This window comes from Dreissena polymorpha, chromosome 14 (genome assembly GCF_020536995.1).
Source record: "Dreissena polymorpha isolate Duluth1 chromosome 14, UMN_Dpol_1.0, whole genome shotgun sequence".
Classification (NCBI taxonomy): Eukaryota; Metazoa; Mollusca; class Bivalvia; order Myida; family Dreissenidae; genus Dreissena; species Dreissena polymorpha.
In genome coordinates this window covers 10,190,153-10,210,849 of record NC_068368.1, presented here as the reverse complement: position 1 = coordinate 10,210,849, position 20,697 = coordinate 10,190,153, and the positions used below count along the sequence as shown (strand labels likewise).

Below are 20,697 nucleotides of genomic sequence, written 5' to 3'. Positions count from 1 at the left end.
GTGGACTATTGACGCCAAGAGTCTGCCAAAGAAAAAATCATCAAAAGACTCTTAAGGCGGCAATTTATATTGACTAGTGTGTAACCATATCAGTCTGGGACAGTCACCCTCTCGGATGAAACGCTATATCGCATCCCTCGCGGATGCAATACCAGTCATTCTCAGATAAAAACATGGTTCTGTGATGAAGAGGGGTCACCAAAAATTAGTTTTGGTCCTTGAAGAAAACGCAACTACAGACAATACCAAACTTCCAGATTGTTGTCAGACATCGCGCCATTTTTATTGAGACAAAGGGTAAACACCAAATAAATTATCAATGTTTATTTGAAGCAAGAGTCTGTTAACGTAGAGTTAACATTTACATTCCGAAGTGGGTTTCGGATTACAAATTTAATTATGCTCATTTAAGACTTCAAGAAAACATTAAAAGTTGCATAATGAATTCAACGATGATTTGTTTAAACGCTTTGCTAGTCAAGTAAATGTTTTCACAGTATTATTCATGAAATGCAAAACTTCCACAGCGATCATCAGTCTTCTAAGTAACTGGCCAAGATTTCTGTGAAAATAACATGTACATCACGAGTCGTCTGCACGATTTAACTGCAGGTAGTGCCTGCCTAAGAGTGCTGTTGCTTAAACAAAGCGTACTCTCTCAGTGGCCAATATTGATTTTCCATTACAGCGACGCTGCACTCTTAAGCGGGATTTAGTTGGGTAAAACGTTATATGTAGTTGACAGAGGATCGTAAATAGACTTTCAAAACTTTCGGCGAAGTTTATATCGCTTTGATCTTATGAATGGCTAGTTGCAGTAACAGCCAAAAATACACTGATCGGAACATTTCAGGCGCCCCGCAGACTCTGATTTCAAAATTCAAGCCCCCCGGTGAGGGACCGTTAAATGGCCTGTGGAAAGCACTGCACAAAAAAATGAGAAGATGCGCCATGAACGACATTTTCTAAAAAAAATATATTTTCAAAAATAAAATTATTTGCCTACCTACCTACCCTAATATTTTTGGCCCTGTCAGTGGAAACAAACACTTTTTTTAGGCCTTATAATTAAAATCAAAATCAAACAGTATCGCCAAGTATCTCAACATCGTGGGAGTTCTAACATCGTGGTATCCATTATTCTCGTGACCTCTTGTCGCGTGCGATATTTTTCTGCGTGCGACTTATGTCAAAATTGACAGCAGTTTGTTTAAACAGCGTCCGAGAAGAAATTCAACAAAAATGCGATTCAAACAGGTAAATAAGAATAAATGTATTACCACCTTTTTAAAAAAATTATAGCTTACTATTCCATGTTCATAGCACGTGAAAAATGACCGATATAACGCCCCAAAGTGTTGCCCTAATTTTTTTCATTTACAGAGCATACGACATGACCTTTCCAGGGCCGCGTATGCAAATGAGTATTTAAATTTAAGGCCAAGCAATTTTTATTTTTCGGTTAAAGTGACTTGATATTTTAGCTGTTTTCTACATTTTATCAATGGTCTGCAATAAAATAGCACTGAGTTAAATGGGTTAAAGTCTCTATAACGCTCAAAATCAACGAAAATTTCGTAAAGTATTTCGTAAAATAAAGTAAGCACCTGAACAATTAGTGTTCCTAATAGCAATAGCCAAAATGTCAACGCTAGATGTGGTATGATTACATAGAATTTTGTAGGTACAAAATGCTCGTTTTTATTTATTTGTGACCACAATTAATTCATTGTTAATTTTCTGCGATTATAACTATTGGTACGACACATAAACACTAAAATGGTACCATGTTAAAACCATAATAAAAATGAACATTTTGTATCCACAAACATCTCCTCTACCATACCACATCTGGCGTTGAAATTTCGACAATGGCCATAAGGGACAATGATTTTTAATTGTTTAGCTTTATTTTACAAAGTATTGTACGAAATTTTCGTTGATTTTGAGTAGTAATGTTACTTTAGGTAAACGCAACTAATAATATTTTGTAAGGATTGGGAATCCCTTTTACTGCATCTATTTCTCCCCTGGTTCCGAGGAATAAGTTCTGTTTTAATGAGACATACGTAGATAGTGTTTTTGTTATTTTCAGTGTTCAAAAGTTAGAACTTGTTAATCCCACATTAAAAAAAATTTCTCAGCTAAATGAAAGTTAATTATTTAAAGTAAACAATTGTTCTGATTGGCCTAATGCAAACAAAGAACATTTTGAAACCGGAAGTTGATCAATTTTAACCTGGAAGGTTTACCACAAACTTAGAATACACAGGGACCGATACGCTGAGCAATGGGTATGCAATGAAAAGGTAAATTATGTAATATTTTGCTGCATGTTTTTTGTTTTATCTACCGTAGTAACATTAACCGATAACCGATGTAATATTGAAGTGTTGAACCGCCAAGATCTCTTGACAGTTTACGTCGCGCGAGGCAAACTTTCGTTATTACCACAATGTTAGGATACTCGAGGATATTCATTAAATAATTGATGTTTAAAACGAAATATCAGTCGGGGTTTTCAATAGTTTCTGAATCTTATTTAAGCAGCAGTAAAGTAAACCAACTTTATCTGAGAGGTTGCCTGTGAAGGTATACTCACATATTGAAGTGGGATACCAGTGCTTCATATAAAGGGGAAGTAGACAGATGTCAATGGTCTGTTCACGTTTTAAACCATATCTACCATTATTTTATACAACTTCTGTAAACAAAGCGATCAGATGTTTGCATTTTACACCACAAACTCATTTTAAAATAATAAAACTCATATTCAATAGCAGGAAATCCCTTGACTGCGTAGCTTATATATAAGTAGTCACTAAGGAAGCAAAGAAATTAAACATATAACTACAAAGCAGAATGATTCTAATCTTATGTGCAATAATTACTTTGAATGAACCGTGTCCTTTTTTATCAATAAATTATTGTTTTGTGGATGACTATCCACACAGAACCATGTTTTTATCCGATAATAATCCGAGTTAGCGTTTCATCAGAGAGGGGGACGGATATGATTATACACTGTGATTAATATCAACATTTTGGAAAATGGCCTCGATATTATCGAAACTTATACTCAAAAAAGAAAGTTTAGGCAGGTTTTGTTCATAGAGAATGTGTTTTGTATTCTGTAGCGTGTTTTCCAACATCTTATTTTTGGCAGAATAAAACTCCGGTATAGTCTAAATTTACCGGGTATGTTTTAGTAGATTTTCTGTACCAGGGGTACATTTAATTATACTTAAGAGTACCTGAGGTACATCGAAGAAGTACCTGAGCAAACAATGACCAATGGAAGGTAAGGGACTTTACCCTATGTTGAATTGCACTAATTCAAGTTGCTATAGGGTCCCAATATACAACTGTCAACTTTCAAAGCATTTTTCATACCTTTTCTATGTATCAAATTGTGTAAGTCTATTTTCTTAGTTTTTTTTGGTCAGATTTCAATAAAAGCATTGTACTTCAATAAATGCTACCCATACATGCATCTTTCAACTCCCCTATGAAATGAACCAAATGGTTGGTAAGTGAAAATAAAATATTAACTGGAAACACCCAAGTAAAATATCCGAGAAAAAAGCAGCATTTTCTTGCAATAGACTGTTATAAAGTTTAAGCAAGTAATCATAATCTGAGTTGTATGTCCATATATGTAAAAAATACTTAAAATACAGAGCTGTCTAATGTGCACACCGCAGTGTGATGTCATTTTAATATGGCATTTTTTGCCAATCGTTATAATAGTGATAGAAAATCGGGACATTCTCTCTCTATCATGAGCAAAACTTATGCAACTGTGCAAGATTTTGTGAATGACACTATATTTTGTTATAAAAGAGAAATTACTTACCCATAGATAGGCCATTTCTCTGATATTTTTATATTCGATACCCTGGGGAAAACACTAGGAAGCCATGTGGCAGATATTTGGCATGTTTCGGATTACATCGATACGTTGTACCCACAAAACGCAGTACTGGAAAGATACCCCATGAGTCTATTTCCTGGTGCTTTTTCTAGGAAATCATGAGAACGCTTCTAGTGTGGGGATCGTACCCATAACTCCTCCATGAATCAGAGTCCAAACTTCAGTTAACCCTTTCCCACTCAGAAGCAAAGTGAAAATGGCTATGAGTGTGAAAATAGCATAAAACCAGCACTTCCTGCGAGTAACTCGCAGCCTGTTTTATGCTGTTTGCTTGTCATCAGTATCTAAGGGTTGGAATAGAAGCCTTTAAAACTTGAATCTAGTAAGAAAGGTTTTTAATTACATTTAACTTAGGGACTACAAATGCGTACAAATACGTATCTAACTCTAAGTGGTAAAGGGTTAAAGTTTTTTCTGTTGTCAACCTGATTTCTATTCACAGTTCCCCTGATATTCCATCCACCCTCATTTTTCAACCAGCTCTACAACCTTCCCCCAAGTTGAAAACATTAAACCACAAAAATTGAATTTCATGATTTTCCACATTTGCAAACGATTTTGGTTCTCATTTTATCGGAGTAAGGACTTATATTCCTAGGTTTTTATGCCCCCACCCACTATAGTGGGGGACATATTGTTTTTGCCCCGTCTGTTGTTCTGTACGTTGGTCTGTTGGTCTGTTTGCTCCAACTTTAACATTTGCAATAACTTTTTCAATATTCAAGATAGCAACTTGATATTTGGCATGCATGTGTATCTCATGGAGCTGCACATTTTGAGTGGTGAAAGGTCAAGGTCATCCTTTAAGGTCAGAGGTCGAATATATGTGGCCAAAATCGCTCTTTTTAAGAATACTCGTGCAATATTGAAGATAGCAACTTGATATTTGGCATGCATGTGTATCTCATGGAGCCGCACATTTTGAGTGGTGAAAGGTCAAGGTCATCTTTCAAGGCCACAGATCAAACATATGTGGCCAAAATCGCTCATTTTATGAATACTTTGGCAATATTGAAGATACCAACTTGATATTTGGCATGCATGTGTATCTTATGGAGCCGCACATTTTGAGTGGGGAAAGGTCAAGGTCATCCTTCAAGGTCAGAGGTCAAGTATATGTGGCCAAAATCGCTCATTTTATGAATACTTTGGCAATATTGAAGATACCAACTTGATATTTGACATGCATGTGTATCTCATGGAGCCGCACATTTTGAGTGGTGAAAGGTCAAGGTCATCCTTCAGGGTCAAAGGTAAAAAAAAATCAAAGTGGCGCAGAAGGGGACATAGTGTTTCTGACAAACACATTTTTCAATATTTAAGATTATAGCAACTTGATATTTGGCATGCATGTGGCATTTCATGAAGCTGCACATTTTGAGTGGTGGAAATTCAAGGTCAAGGTCATCCTTCAAGGTAAAAAAAAAATTGTTTCAAAAAGCGTTCTCATGAAGCTGCAGATTTTTAGTGGTGGAAGTTCAAGGTCAAGGTCATCCTTCAAGGTCAAAGGTCAAACAAATAAATAAAAAAAAATCAAAGCAGCGTTCTCATGAAACTGCACATTTTAATGGTGGAAGTTCAAGGTCAAGGTCATCCTTCAAGGTCAAGGTCATCCTTCAAGGTCAAAGGTCAAAAAAATAATAATTAAAGCGGCATTCTCATGAAGCTGCACATTTTGAGTGGTGAAAGTTCAAGGTCATCCTTCAAGGTCAAGGTCATCCTTCAAGGTCAAAGATAAAAAATTAAAATAAAAATCAAAGCGGCGTTCTCATGAAGCTGCACATTTTGAGTGGTGGAAGTTCAAGGTCAAGGTCATCCTTCAAGGTCAAAGGTTGAATATATGTGGCCAAAATCGCTCTTTTTATGAATACTTGTGCAATATTGAAGATAGCAACTTGATATTTGGCATGCATGTGTATCTCATGGAGCCGCACATTTTGAGTGGTGAAAGGTCAAGGTCATCCTTAAAGGTCAGAGGTCAAGTATATGTGGCCAAAATCGCTCATTTTATGAATACTTTGGCAATATTGAAGATACCAACTTGATATTTGGCATGCATGTGTATCTCATGGAGCCGCACATTTTGAGTGGTGAAAGGTCAAGGTCATTCTTCAGGGTCAAAGGTAAAAAAAAAATCAAAGTGGCGCAGAAGGGGACATAGTGTTTCTGACAAACACATTTTTCAATATTGAAGATTATAGCAACTTGATATTTGGCATGCATGTGGCATTTCATGAAGCTGTTCATTTGGAGTGGTGGAAATTCAAGGTCATCCTTCAAGGTAAAAAAAAAATGTTTCAAAGCGGCGTTCTCATGAAGCTGCAGATTTTGAGTGATGGAAGGTCAAGGTCATCCTTCAAGGTCAAAGGTCAAAAAGAAAAAAATCAAAGCGGCGTTCTCATGAAGCTGCACATTTTAGTGGTGGAAGTTCAAGGTCAAGGTCATCCTTCAAGGTCAAGGTCATCCTTCAAGGTCAAAGGTAAAAAAAATAAAATTAAAACCGGCATTCTCATGAAGCTGCACATTTTGAGTGGTGGAAGTTCAAGGTCATCCTTCAAGGTCAACTGTTGTATGCTTGCAGAAAGACGCTTATGTAGTTAAAACAGATAATCTCGAGAGAAAATTTTTAGGAATTGGCGGCCTTAGTGCTGGAGTAAGAAAATCTCTTTACCTTTTACAAAATAAACCTTGTCTTTCGGTATGAATGTATTATCAATTGCTTTAGATTTTCATCTTTTTTGTGAGAGGTGTGAACAATTATTTTTTTTGCAACTTTTTATTACACATATTTGAGTATAGCATGCTATGATCCTTTGGAATAAATATTTTAAGCCTGTCTTATTTATGTCAGCAACCAATATATGTTGCCACAAAATGCATCCCATATAATCATTTGCTTAATTTTGCACAAGTTTTGCTCCTGTTTCACTGCTGTCCATGCATCACTTATTTTAACCATTTAGCAATTACGTTGATATTTACATGTAATTGTTAAATAAATTGTAATAATTTATATTATTAAAAACATCATGTCCTTAATTAACAGACTGTTAATGAAATTGAAAACTATATGTGCATAATCAGATTTCCTAAAATTATAATCAACCCATAATAATATTAAATTCATTTTATAATTTTCGTAAACATACCCACTAGCTGACATAATATTTTGTGGTTTAAAGTTGTTGTTTTTTGTTTTGTTTGCAGGCAACATCCAAACTGTTGATGAATTATCCAGAGGAACAAAGAAATCAAATTCTCGATTATCTTTTTAAGGAAGGGTATCATGCTGTTTGTTAAAATATACTTACAAACTTGGATGTGTTATTTGTGCAAAAGATTCCAGGGTTATTGAGACTCCTTAGTAGAATTGTTTTAACATAATTTTGCAGCAAAACAAGCTTATGTTTTCAATTAAAGCAGGCAAGTTTTATCTAAATTCAAATAATTTACCCAGTGGTGAAGTTATATAAGTGGTCACTTAATATGTTCCAGTAACGTACCAAACAAGATTTCTTGGAATACAGATTAGCACAGTCTACAATTATGGTGTCAGTATTGAAATTTGTCACCACTCGTAAATTTGTCTAATTTTGCAACAATTGCAATCAATAGTGAAACCTCTGCTATTTTACCTGCCATATTTCAGCCAGGGTTTGGAGCATCCCTTCAGATGTTAAAGGTGGAGATAGGAGGAGATGCACAAAGCACAGGTGAGTGGAAATTTGGCATCAATAGATTAATACATGTAGAATGTTTTAAGGACTGATTCAAATCTGGACTTAAATTCTGCCTAATTCCACGATACTTTCCTATATTTTCAGAATTATAGATGACTCTTGAGTTGTCAAATGATATTTAAACAAATATAGCTAGTATTAAGGAAGTTAAATGCCCTTTTCAGAATATTTGAGTACTGTACACACAGCATAACACAACAATTAATGTTTAGAACCACATTAGAAATGTCCGTTGGAAACATTAGGTGTAATATTTCACGTGAAAGGAATATTTAGCCTCACACAAATGTCACCATACATGGGCTTGTTAATTAATTTCATAGAGCTTTTTTTATTATGCCCCCTTCTTCAAAGAAGAGGGGGTATATTGTTTTTGGCCTGTCTGTCAATCTGTCCCAAAACTTTAACCTAGGTTAAAGTTTGATGACTTTTGCAATATTGAAGATAGCAACTTCAGATTTGGCATGCATGTGTATCTCATGGAGCTGCACATTTTGAGTGGAGAAAAGTCAAGGTCATCCACCAAGGTCAAAGGTCAATATCATTGTATTTTCTTTCTTAAAACTTTACCCTTCGTTAAAGTTTGGTCATAACTTTTTGAATATTGAAGATAGCAACTTGATATTTGGCATGCATGTGTATCTCATGAAGCTGCACATTTTGAGTGGTGAAAGGTCAAGGTCATCCTTCAAGGTCAAAAGTCAAAAAATACAATCCCTAGGAAGGTAGTAAGCTTTAAAAGGGAGATAATTTCTAAACCTGCCAAATGATATATTGAAATTTTATTTCAAAGCGGGGCAATAAGGGCCTTTGTGTTTCTGACGAACACATCTCTTGAATAAGTATATATCATATTTGTTGTGTCCTCCAAATTGTATTGAAACATATTGCCTGTTTTGATAAAGTGACTGATAAAAAGTGGAATTAAAGATGACCCAAAATACCTTAGGGTGACCTGATATTTTCAGCCGCTAGCGCTGCAGGACAAGTGGCTTTAAACAGATATGGTCACCTCTGCTCATATAAATTACATTGCTGGTCAGTCTTATAGGATAGACAACCCCTATTGATTTTGAGATCAAGAGATTAAAAGTGGAGGTCCTATGATCATGCAATATTAATAAAAATGTATTGACAATTGCACTAATGAACAAGCTGGGTGCAGCTTGCTGACATAAATGTTTTGAAAACTTGATGTAGATATATAATTGTAATTCAGATGGTACAGAAGCATCTCACATGCACTACCCCTGGGACGAGAATTATCAGAGAGGCTATGAGTGGTGGCTCATGGTAGAGGCAAAGAAGGTGAGAATATGGTCCCTGGACTCTGTCTAAGCCAGTCTATATAAGAGGGGCGACACTGTCTATAACAGTCTATATGAAAGGGAGTGACTCTGTCTATATGAGAGGGGGTGAACTCTGTTTATACCAGTCTATATGAGAGGGGCGACACTGTCTATAACAGTCTATATGAGAGGGAGTGACTCTGTCTATATGAGAGGGGGTGAACTCTGTCTATACCAGTCTATATGAGAGGGGCGACACTGTCTATACCAGTCTATATGAGAGGGTGTGACTCTGTCTATACCAGTCTATATGAGAGGGTGTGACTCTGTCTATACCAGTCTATATGAGAGGGAGTGACTCTGTCTATATGAGAGGGGGTGAACTCTGTCTATACCAGTCTATATGAGATGGGCGACACTGTCTATAACAGTCTATATGAGAGGGAGTGACTCTGTCTATACCAGTCTATATGAGAGGGTGTGACTCTGTCTATACAAGTCTATATGAGAGGGTGTAAACTCTGTCTATGCCAGTCTATATATGAGGGTGTGAACTCTCTCTATGCCAGTCTATATGAGAGGGTGTGACTCTGTCTACACCAGTCTATATGAGAGGGTGTGAACTCTGTCTTTGCCAGTCTATATGAGAGGGTTTGACTCTGTTTATACCAGTCTATATGAGAGGGTGTGACTCTGTCTATACCAGTCTATATGAGAGGGGGTGAACACTGTCTATACCAGTCTATATGAGAGAGTGTGACTCTGTCTATAACAGTCTATATGAGAGGGTAGACTCTGTCTATAACAGTCTATATGAGAGGGAGTGACTCTGTCTATACCAGTCTATATGAGAGGGTGTGACTCTGTCTATACCAATCTATATGAGAGGGTGTAAACTCTGTCTATGCCAGTCTATATATGAGGGTGTGAACTCTCTCTATGCCAGTCTATATGAGAGGGTGTGACTCTGTCTATACCAGTCTATATGAGAGGGTGTGAACTCTGTCTTTGCCAGTCTATATGAGAGGGTTTGACTCTGTTTATACCAGTCTATATGAGAGGGTGTGACTCTGTCTATACCAGTCTATATGAGAGGGGGTGAACACTGTCTATACCAGTCTATATGAGAGAGTGTGACTCTGTCTATAACAGTCTATATGAGAGGGGTGACTCTGTTTATACCAGTCTATATGAGAGGGTGTGACTCTGTCTATACCAGTCTATATGAGAGGGGGTGAACACTGTCTATACAAGTCTATATGAGAGGGGGTGTTTATACCAGTCTATATGACAGGATGTGACACTGTCTATACCAGTCTATATGAGAGGGGGTGAACTCTGTCTATACCAGTCTATATGAGAGGGGGCGACACTGTCTATACCAGTCTATATGAGAGGGGGTGACTCTGTCCATAGCAGTCTAAATGAGAGGGAGTGACTCTGTCCATACCAGTCTATATGAGAGGGGGTGACTCTGTCTATACCAGACTATATGAGAGGGGGTGACGCTATCTTTACCAGTCTCTATGAGAGGGGGTGACACTGTCTATGTCAGTCTATATGAGAGGAAGTGATTCTGTCTATACCAGTCTATATGAGAGGATGTGAACTCTGTCTATGCCAGTCTCTATGAGAGGGGTTGAACTCTGTCTATACCAGTCTATATGATAGGGGTTGAACTCTGTCTATACCAGTCCATATGAGAGGTAGTGAACTCTGTCTATACCAGTTTATATGAGAGGGGTTGAACTCTGTGTAAACCAGTCCATTTGAGACGAGTTGACTCTGTCTATACCAGTCTATATGACACGGGTGGGATGTTATTTACCTATGTAGAGGTGTTCTGCCTACATAACCCTTGAAAGGAGAACTCATGGAAGAGGCAAATAAGGTTATAACATGATCCCCAGATATCCTATTAATTTTCAAGGCATTTACACATAATTTTAATTAACATTCATTACCTTTTATTAACTATTATTCTAAATCCTAAAGTATTCTGAAATTTGGAATAAATGTGAATCCTGTCTTTTCAGAGAAATAGTGACATCTTGCTTTATTGTCTCCCCTGGGCATTCCCAGCCTGGGTTGGGGCCGGAAAGAGGGACCCCTACAATGACCCTGAACTGACGGCCTCCTACGTTGTTAAGTTTATCCAGGGGGCCAGAAAATACTACAATCTCACCATGGACTATGTAGGGGTAGGTTTTGGGGCCAGGTATTTACTTCAATTCTATCATGGACTATGTATGGGTAGCCATATATAATGTGGTCAGGAAATACTACAATACCACCATGGACTATGTAGGGGTAGGTTATGGGGCCAAGGGATACTACAATCTCACCATGGACTATGTAGGGGTAGGTATGATACCAGGAAATACCACAATTTCACCATAGACTATATAGGGGTAGGTTATGGGGCAAGGTTTTTACTTCAATTCTACCATGGAATATGTAAGGGTAGCCATAGGTAATGTGGCCAGGAAATACAACATTACCACCGTGGACTATGTAGGGGTAGGTTATGGGGCCAGGAAATACCACAATTTCACCATAGACTATGTAGGGGTAGGTTATGGGGCCAGGAAATTCTAAAATCCCACCATGGACTATGTAGGGTAGGTTATGGGGCCAGGCATTACAACAATTTTTTATGTCCCCCACTATAGTAGTGGGGGACATATTGTTTTTGCCCTGTCTGTTGGTCTGTTGGTTGGTTGGTCTGTTGGTTGGTTGGTTGGTTTGCGCCAACTTTAACATTTGCAATAACTTTTGCAATATTGAAGATAGGAACTTGATATTTGGCATGCATATGTATCTCATGGAGCTGCACATTTTGAGTGGTAAAAGGTCAATGTCAAGGTCTTCCTTCAAGGTCAAAGGTCAAATATATGGGTCAAAATCGCTCATTTAATGTACACTTTTGCAGTATTTCAATATTCAAGATAGCAGCTTGATATTTGGCATGCATGTGTATCTCGTGGAGCTGCACAATTTGATTGGTGAAAGGTCAAGGTCATCCTTCAAGGTCAGATGTCAAATATATCTGGCCAAAAGCGCTCATTTTATGAGTTCTTTTGCAATATTGAAGATAGCAACTTGATATTTGGCATGCATGTGTATCTCATGGAGCTGCACATTTTGAGTGGTGAAAGGTCAAGGTCATCCTTCAAGGTCAAACATATGTCGCCCAAATTGCTAATTTTATGAATATTTTTGCAATATTGAAGATAGCAACTTGATATTCGGCATGCATGTGTATCTCATAGAGCTGCACATTTTGAGTGGTGAAAGGTCAAGGTCATCCTTAAAGGGATCTTTTCACTCTTTTGTAAATTGACAAAATTGAAAAAAGTTGTTTCAGATTCGCAAATTTTCGTGTTAGTTATGATATTTGTGAGGAAACAGTAATACTGAACATTTACCATGCTTTAATATAGCCATTATATGCATCTTTTGACGATTATAAAAACCTAAAAATTATAAAGCGTTGCAACGCGAAACGATTGAATAATTTGGAGAGTTCTGTTTTTGTCGTTAAATTTTGTATAACTACGAAGATTGCTTATATACGGTATAAAATACGTAAAGTATGTGTACACGGCGGAATAGCTCAGTAGGCTAAAGCGTTTTTACTTCAGGACTCTGGCAGGACTCCAGGGGTGACTGGTTCGAAACCTGCTCCGGGCAATGTTCTTTTCCTTTTTTTAATTTTATTCTTGATTTTTTACTGGAGCTTTTACGATCCAATGTTTACCTTTATCAATATAAAGCATTTAATGAATTAGTTAAAAAATGCCAAAATCTGTGAAAAGGCCCCTTTAAAGGTGAAATATATGGGTCAAAATTGCTCATGTAATGTCACTTCTGCAATATTGAAGCTAGCAATTTTATATTTGAAATGCATGTGTATCTCATGGAGCTGCACATTTTGAGTGGTAAAGGGTCAAGGTCAAGGTCATCCTACAAGGTCAAACGTCATATAGGGGGACATTGTGTTTCACAAACACATCTTGTTTAATTTTATTTTTTTCCAATTATTTAGTTATTCGCCAATATGCATTGTACAACTGAACGTGTTAAATACAAACATTGCTGGAATAATTATAAATTGAATTACAGTACAATCAGTCATGTTACAATAATGTACGCCAATTCTGTAAAAATACAATACAAAAATACTAATAATTATGAAGGTAAATTAGTATTACAAAGAGATTCGACCAATACCCACGAACTTTTATAACTATTAGCTAAATGCGTGTTTTGTATAACTGCAGAGGCTATTTTGTAGCTACTTTGGAGACCATGAATTGTAGGGGTTACCATTCTACGTCTACAGTTATATATAAAGCTTTTAATTTCGAGACATAAAACATTATACTTTTCATATTGGTTACCAACTGATCCCAGTATAAATGTTTTACAATCAAAACTAGATTTGTTATCAATGTTTTTATGCCCCCCCCCCAAAAAAAAAAATTTGGGGGGGAGTGTCTAGTCGCCCCTTCGTCTGTCCTTGTGTGTGTCCGTCCGTCCGTGCACAATTTTTGTCCGGGCTATTTCTCAGCAATTAATGACCGAAATTCAATTAAACTTTATGGGAAGCTTCACCACCAAGAGGAGATGTGCATATTATCAGCCGGTTCTGGTCGGATGATTTTTAACAGAGTTATGGCCCTTTGAAATTTTCTATTAACTGTACATATAGTGCAATTCTTGTCCCCCCTAACTACTAGACATTTCCTTTTATCTGAATATTAAGTGCAATATTATGACAAAAAAAAACCTTTGGGGAGCACCACCCGTCTCCGACGGTTTCTTGTTAATAGCAGATGTGATGTGATGTAAAAACATTTGTATGACATTACAACTCCAAAATAAATGGACGGGAGTCTCTGTTTCTGTGTTGCAGAAAGTACATTTGTCTGAGTCATTTATTTTCATTTTTTTTAATTAATTTTTTGTGGCTAGTATGTTGTGAGTCAGTCTCACTTGGAACCATTCGTTGTTTGAATCTTTTGTGGTTTTAAATACCCATGCATAAAGACTTCTCCATTCTGAGCATTCAATACTGAAAAGACTGTTCCATTTTACTTGGAATTTCATTGTTGTGAATTAATATGTTATATATATGTGAGTTATTTTTGTTGTGCAAAAATATAAGCTTAATATATATCGGGATTGGGAAAGAATAATCATTATTCATTGTTGAGATTTTATCAAGTTTAAGCAATCCTAAGTATTTTTTAATCGCCTGTAGTATTCCTTCAAATTGTAGAAAGTTCGCACTAGCGCCTAATTTTTGTTCAAATTCCGTTCTAGTTAAAAATGTTCCAATGTAATTTATGATATCTTAAACAAATCGTATTCCTTAATTATACCAACTAGAGACATAAAATGTCTGTGTCCAATTGAAAACTTATGGTTAAAGTATAATGGAAGTTCTTGAAATGTCGTGATATTGTCTATTGAAAAAAAGTCGATAAAATCTGCGAAAGATTCTAATACGTCTTTCCAAAAAGGATTAAACATCTGTCTAACACATAACTCAGTATACTTTTTTCTAATACAAGTATATTTTTAAGTGCAAATCCATTGCATGTACTACTATAACATGTAATAAGTCAGTTTAACCATAGAATTGTTAACTTTTTAACATACCAAAAGACATTAATCATTTTTAAACCTCCATTGTCATAATCTTTAATAAGTACTTTACTTGTTATTCTTGGCTGACAAATTTGTAAAACATGCAATTTATTTTATTTAATATTTGTTGATTTGGGGTTGGAAATGTAGAAAATAAATTTGTTAGCAGAGGTAATAAAAGAGATTTGACAACTGTTATTCTACCAATTGGCGTTAGCGCTCTTCTCTTCAATAATTTGATGCAATTTGCAATGCTTTGTATTCTATCATTTAAATTTAACGACACCATTTTTTCCAAGTCAATATGAAACTGTTTGCATAGTATTTTAAAATTATTATTTCCCCAATCAAACTTCCATTTCATTTTTATCGAACGGGTGCTATATTTTAAGGAACCTATCCAAATAACATGGGTTTCCTCGAAATTATTTTTTAAACCTGAAAATTGAGAGAAGTGGTAAAGGATATCGAGGGTTTTATTAACTGTGTCCTCACTTCCATCTAGCAGTTGTGTTGTATCATCTGCAAATTTTGAAATTTTATATTCTATGCTAATGATACAAATACCATTGATATTCCTGTTATTTCTTGTTTTAATTGATAAAATGTCAGCACATAAAATGAATAAGTATGGACTTATGGGATCCCCCTGTCTACAGCCACGACCTTTGTTAAAGAATTCGAAAAGAAAACCATTCAACTGCACAGCAGTAGAAGTATTATGATAAAAAAGTGATATCCATTTAATGAAATTGGGACCAAACTTTAAAAAAGTTAGCGTTTTAAAAATAAAATCAAAAGAAAGAATCAAATGCTTTTCAAAGTCTGTCATCATTAATAGTCCAGGTATATTATGTTTTTCAGTAAAATTCATAATATCATATACAATTTCACCATAGACTATGTAGGGGTAGGTTATGGGGCCAGGAAATTCTACAATCCCACCATGGACTATGTAGGGTAGGTTATGGGGCCAGGCATTACAACAATCTTACCATGTACTATGTAGGGGTAGGCTATGGGGCCAGGTATTACAACAATCTTACCATGGACTATGTAAGGGTAGGTTATGGGGCCAGGTATTACAACAATCTTACCATGGACTATGTAAGGGTAGGTTATGGGGCCAGGCATTACAACAATCCCACCATGGACTATGTAGGGTAGGTTATGGGGCGAGGCATAACAACAATCTCACCATGGACTATGAAGCTGTCGGTTATGGTGCCAGGTATTACAACAATCTTATCATGAACTATGTAGGTGTAGGTTATGGACTATGGAAGGGGAGAGGGTAGGTTATGGGACTAGGGAATTATACATTCATATCATGTCATATGCTGGGGTATGCAAATGGGGCTAAGGAATTATACATTCATATCATGTCATATGTTGGGGTAGGCAAATGGGACTATGAAATTATACATTCATATTTTGTCATATGTTGGGGTAGGCAAATGGGACTGTGGCATTATACATTCATATCATGTCATATGTTGGGGTAGTCGAATGGGACTATGGCATTATACATTCATATCATGTCATATGTTGGGGTAGTCGAATGGGACTATGGCATTATACATTCATATCATGTCATATGTTGGGCTAGGCGAATGGGACCATGGCATTATACATTCATATTATGTCATATGTTTGAGTAGGCAAATGGGACTATGGAATTATATATTCATTTCATGTCATATGTTGGGGTAGGCAAATGGGACTATGGCATTATACATTTATATCATGTCATATGTTGGGGTAAGCAAAGGGGACAATGGAATTATACATTCCTATCATGTCATATGCTGGGGTAGGCAAATGGGACTATGTCATTATACATTCATATTATGTCATATGTTTGGGTAGGCAAATGGGACTATGGAATTATATATTCATATCATGTCATATATTGGGGTAGGCAAATGGGACTATGGCATTATACATTCATATCATGTCATATGCTGAGGTAGGCAAATGGGATTATGGCATTATACATTCATATCATGTCATATGTGGTGGTAGGCGAATGGGACTATGGCATTATACATTCATATCATGTCATATGTTGGGGTAGGCAAATGGGACTATGGCATTATACATTCATATCATGTCATATGTTGGGGTAGGCAAATGGGACTATGGCATTATACATTCATATCATGTCATATGATGGGGTAGGCAAATGGGACTATGGCATTATACATTCATATCATGTCATATGTTGTGGAAGGCAAATGGGACTATGGCATTATACATTCATATCATATCATATGTTGGGATAGGCGAATGGGACTATGGCATTATACATTCATATCATGTCATATGTTGGGGTAGGCAAATGGGACTATGGCATTATACATTCATATCATGTCATATGTTGGGGTAGTTGAATGGGACTATGACATTATACATTCATAGCATGTCATATGTTGGGGTAGGCAAATAGGACTATAGCATTATACATTCATATAATGGCATATATAGGGGTAGGTGAATAGGACTATGGCATTATACATTCTTATCATGTCATATGTTGGGGTAGGCAAATAGGACTATGGCATTATACATTCATATCATGTCATATGTTGGGGTAGGCAAATGGGACTATGGCATTATATATTCATATCATGTCATATGTTGGGGTAGGCAAATGGGACTATGGCATTATACATTCATATCATGTCATATGTTGAGGTAGGCAAATGGGATTATGGCATTATACATTCATATCATGTCATATGTGGGGGTAGGTGAATGGGACTATGGCATTATACATTCATATCATGTCATATGTTGGGGTAGGCAAATGGGACTATGGCATTATTCATTCATATCATGTCATATGTTGTGGTAGGCAAATGGGACTATGGCATTATACATTCATATCATGTCATATGTTGGGGTAGGCAAATGGGACTATGGCATTATACATTCATATCATGTCATATGTTGGGGTAGGCGAATGGGACTATGGAACTTTACATTCATATCATGCCATATGTTGGATAGGCAAATGGGGCTATGGAATTAAACATTCATATCATAAATTATTTGGCAGTAGGTGGCTGGAAATTTGGTTTGATACAATGGCACAATAACTTATGTGGCTTAATTGGATTTGGGAATTATAAAGAGGATATTTGTTGGATTCGGTGGATTATCGATTTAAATTCACGAGTGATCATAGAAAATATATATTTTCTATGATCAGGAGTCGTCAAAAATTATCGATAATTATGTCCCCCACTATAGTAGTGGGGGACATATTGTTTTTGCCCTGTCTGTTGGTCTGTCTGTTGGTCTGTCTCTGTTAGTCTGTTTGCACCAACTTTAACATTTTGCAATAACTTTTGCTATATTGAAGATAGCAACTTCATATTTGGCATGCATGTGTATCTCATGAAGCTGCACATTTTGAGTGGTGAAAGGTCAAGGTCAAAGTCATCCTTCAAGGTCAGAGGTCAAATATATGTGGCCAAAATCGCTCATTTTATGAATACTTTTGCATTATTGAAGATAGAAACTTGATATTTGGCATGCATGTGTATCTCATGGAGCTGCACATTTTGAGTGGTGAAAGGTCAAGGTCATCCTTCAAGGTCAGAGGTCAAATATATGAGGCCCAAATGGCTTATTTATAAATACTTTGCAATATAGAAGATAGCAACTTGATAGTTGGCATGCATGTGTATCTCATGGAGCTGCACATTTTGAGTGGTGAAAGGTCAAGGTCATCCTTCAAGGTCAGAGGTCAAATATATGTGGCCCAAATCGCTTATTTTATGAATACTTTTGCAATATTGAAGATAGCAACTTGATATTTGGCATGCATGTGCATCTCATGGAGCTGCACATTTTGAGTGGTGAAAGGTCAAGGTGAAGGTCATTCTTCACAAGGTCAAGGTCATCCTATAAGGTCAAACGTCATATAGGGGGACATTGTGTTTCACAAACACATCTTTTTTTCACTGATAATTTTCACTGTTTGAAACAGTGAAAGTATCAGTTTTAATTCACTGATATTTCTATAAAAAAACACTGGAAAGCATAAAATAAATAAAGGATATTTGTTAGTTGAGGTTTATTTTAATTTACGAGTGGTCAGAGAAATTAATATTTTCATCAGCCACTTGTGATCTTTTCAGATTATCTTTTGAAATCAAAGCGTTTCATTTTGTTTAATGCTTTAACTTACATTGTACACAATTTGATATTTTAAAATGGTATAACTGGAATATTTTGCTGAAATGTTAATTTCATGATGCCTAGCATAAGAAACTATTTCATAATAAAACATTGAACTTTATCAATTATTTTAAATGTTATTTTATTAATGTTTACAGTTATTAATACCAGTTTTTAATTAAAATAATTGTACCATTAACTATTAAATTAAAAATAAAAAGTGTACATCATAATAAAAAACACAGACAAAATATGATGACTCTGTTTTTAAAAAAAAAATGGATGCCGGCAAATGGACCATGTGATTGCAATAAAAAAAGAAAGTATTTCATTTTGCAAATTTTTGGGTCTTTTAATCAGACAAACATTTTATCAGTTTGTTGTTACCTATTATAAGCAAATCAAATGAAAATGTGCCATATTCACAACATGCAGGCTTTTATTGTCCCCTTCCGATGAAACCGGAGGGGAATTATGGTTTGCGCTCTGTGCGTCTGTGAGTCTGTCTGTCAATCTGTCACACTTTTCTTGATCCTGCGATAACTTAAAATTTTCTTAATATTTTTTCTTGAATTTTGAAACATGGATAGATGGCAATATGGAGATTATGCACGTCATTTCATTTTGTTCATACGTCAAAAATTATGGTTGCTATGGCAAAAAATACATACAAATGAATTTAATTTTTTTTTTAATTTACTGACAATGGTGGATTTTCACCGGTAGGGGACCATATTGCTTGGCAATCTCTTGTTTATTATATTAAGTACACAATGAAAATTATTAAAAGTGCATTCTTGCAACAAAGCTTTGTTTGAAATTCTTTCATCTGTCTGTAACAAATTGGATAGAAACTTAATTCTCGTAAGAAAAATTCAGACTTCACACTTTATACTTAGCCAGTAAAACACAAAATATGAGCATACATGAATTTATTTAACCAACTTGAGCCAGGCATTGAAATAAAAAAATGTATATTTCCAGATATGGAATGAGCGGCCATACAGTTCAAAATATATAAAGGTAAATAGTTTGTCATGTTGATGTTTGTTAAACACCAGTGGATACTGTATCCATTAGATATACAATTGTATAATATACCAGCAAATGGACTCAACAAATTGTTCCTTTAGCTTGTTTCACTTAAGAGAACCAGAGGTTTAATAAGAATTTTGAACTTTGGGATGAAGTCCAGCATTCTAGGCATTATATTCTATCATTGGTCTTGCGCTTTTGAATATAATCTTTATTATATGAATTCATTGGTCTTGCGCTTTTAAATATAACCTTTATTATATGAATGTCTTACTAAAATTATAGAACTTTTCAGTCAAAAAAAATATTTTACTTTATACGAACCAATAACATTTAATTATTGAATTATTTTCAGCAGACCTGTGATTTTATCTGATGAGACTTTTGTACGACATAAATCTTCAGACGCTGAGTCAAATGTTGGATGAGGCTGGTCTGGACCGGGCCCCAAAGATCGTGGCATCAGACGATGGCTGGGAACCAATAGCGTCAGACATCCTGGCAGACGAGGAACTCGCAAAGGCTGTTGACATTATTGGGTAATATCATGTAATTGGCTATAGTTACACAAAGGCTGCTGATAATATTGGCTAATGTCATGTAATTGGCTGTAGTTACACAAAGGCTATTGACATTCTTGGCTAATGTCATGTAATTGGCTAAAGTTACACAAAGGCTGTTGACATTATTGTATTAAATATTCACGCTTTCTATTGAGGCGTTGAACATTTCAACATTGGATACATCATTTCAACCATATTTATGAGACTCAATCATGAATATTTCATGAAATATAATGGACGAATCAGTGACACGTGGAAAGTCGTTGTTCACGCGATAAGAGATACAACTGAAA

At 35.9% G+C, this 20,697-nt stretch overlaps 1 protein-coding gene across 3 annotated transcripts in view; it reads left to right on the top strand.

Moving 5' to 3' along the window:
- LOC127859064 (galactocerebrosidase-like) overlaps positions 1 to 20,697 on the top strand; it is a 67,689-nt gene that overhangs the window by 24,366 nt on the left and 22,626 nt on the right. For 2 of the 3 annotated variants that reach the window (XM_052396469.1, XM_052396471.1), the window contains exons 2-8: positions 6,516 to 6,587; positions 7,142 to 7,210; positions 7,584 to 7,647; positions 8,894 to 8,982; positions 11,000 to 11,164; positions 19,791 to 19,829; positions 20,247 to 20,380. In XM_052396469.1, the coding sequence (XP_052252429.1) occupies positions 6,516 to 6,587; positions 7,142 to 7,210; positions 7,584 to 7,647; positions 8,894 to 8,982; positions 11,000 to 11,164; positions 19,791 to 19,829; positions 20,247 to 20,380 (632 nt within the window). The remainder of the gene's footprint in view (positions 1 to 6,515; positions 6,588 to 7,141; positions 7,211 to 7,583; positions 7,648 to 8,893; positions 8,983 to 10,999; positions 11,165 to 19,790; positions 19,830 to 20,246; positions 20,381 to 20,697) is intronic. The other variant, XM_052396470.1, reaches the window with a different exon arrangement.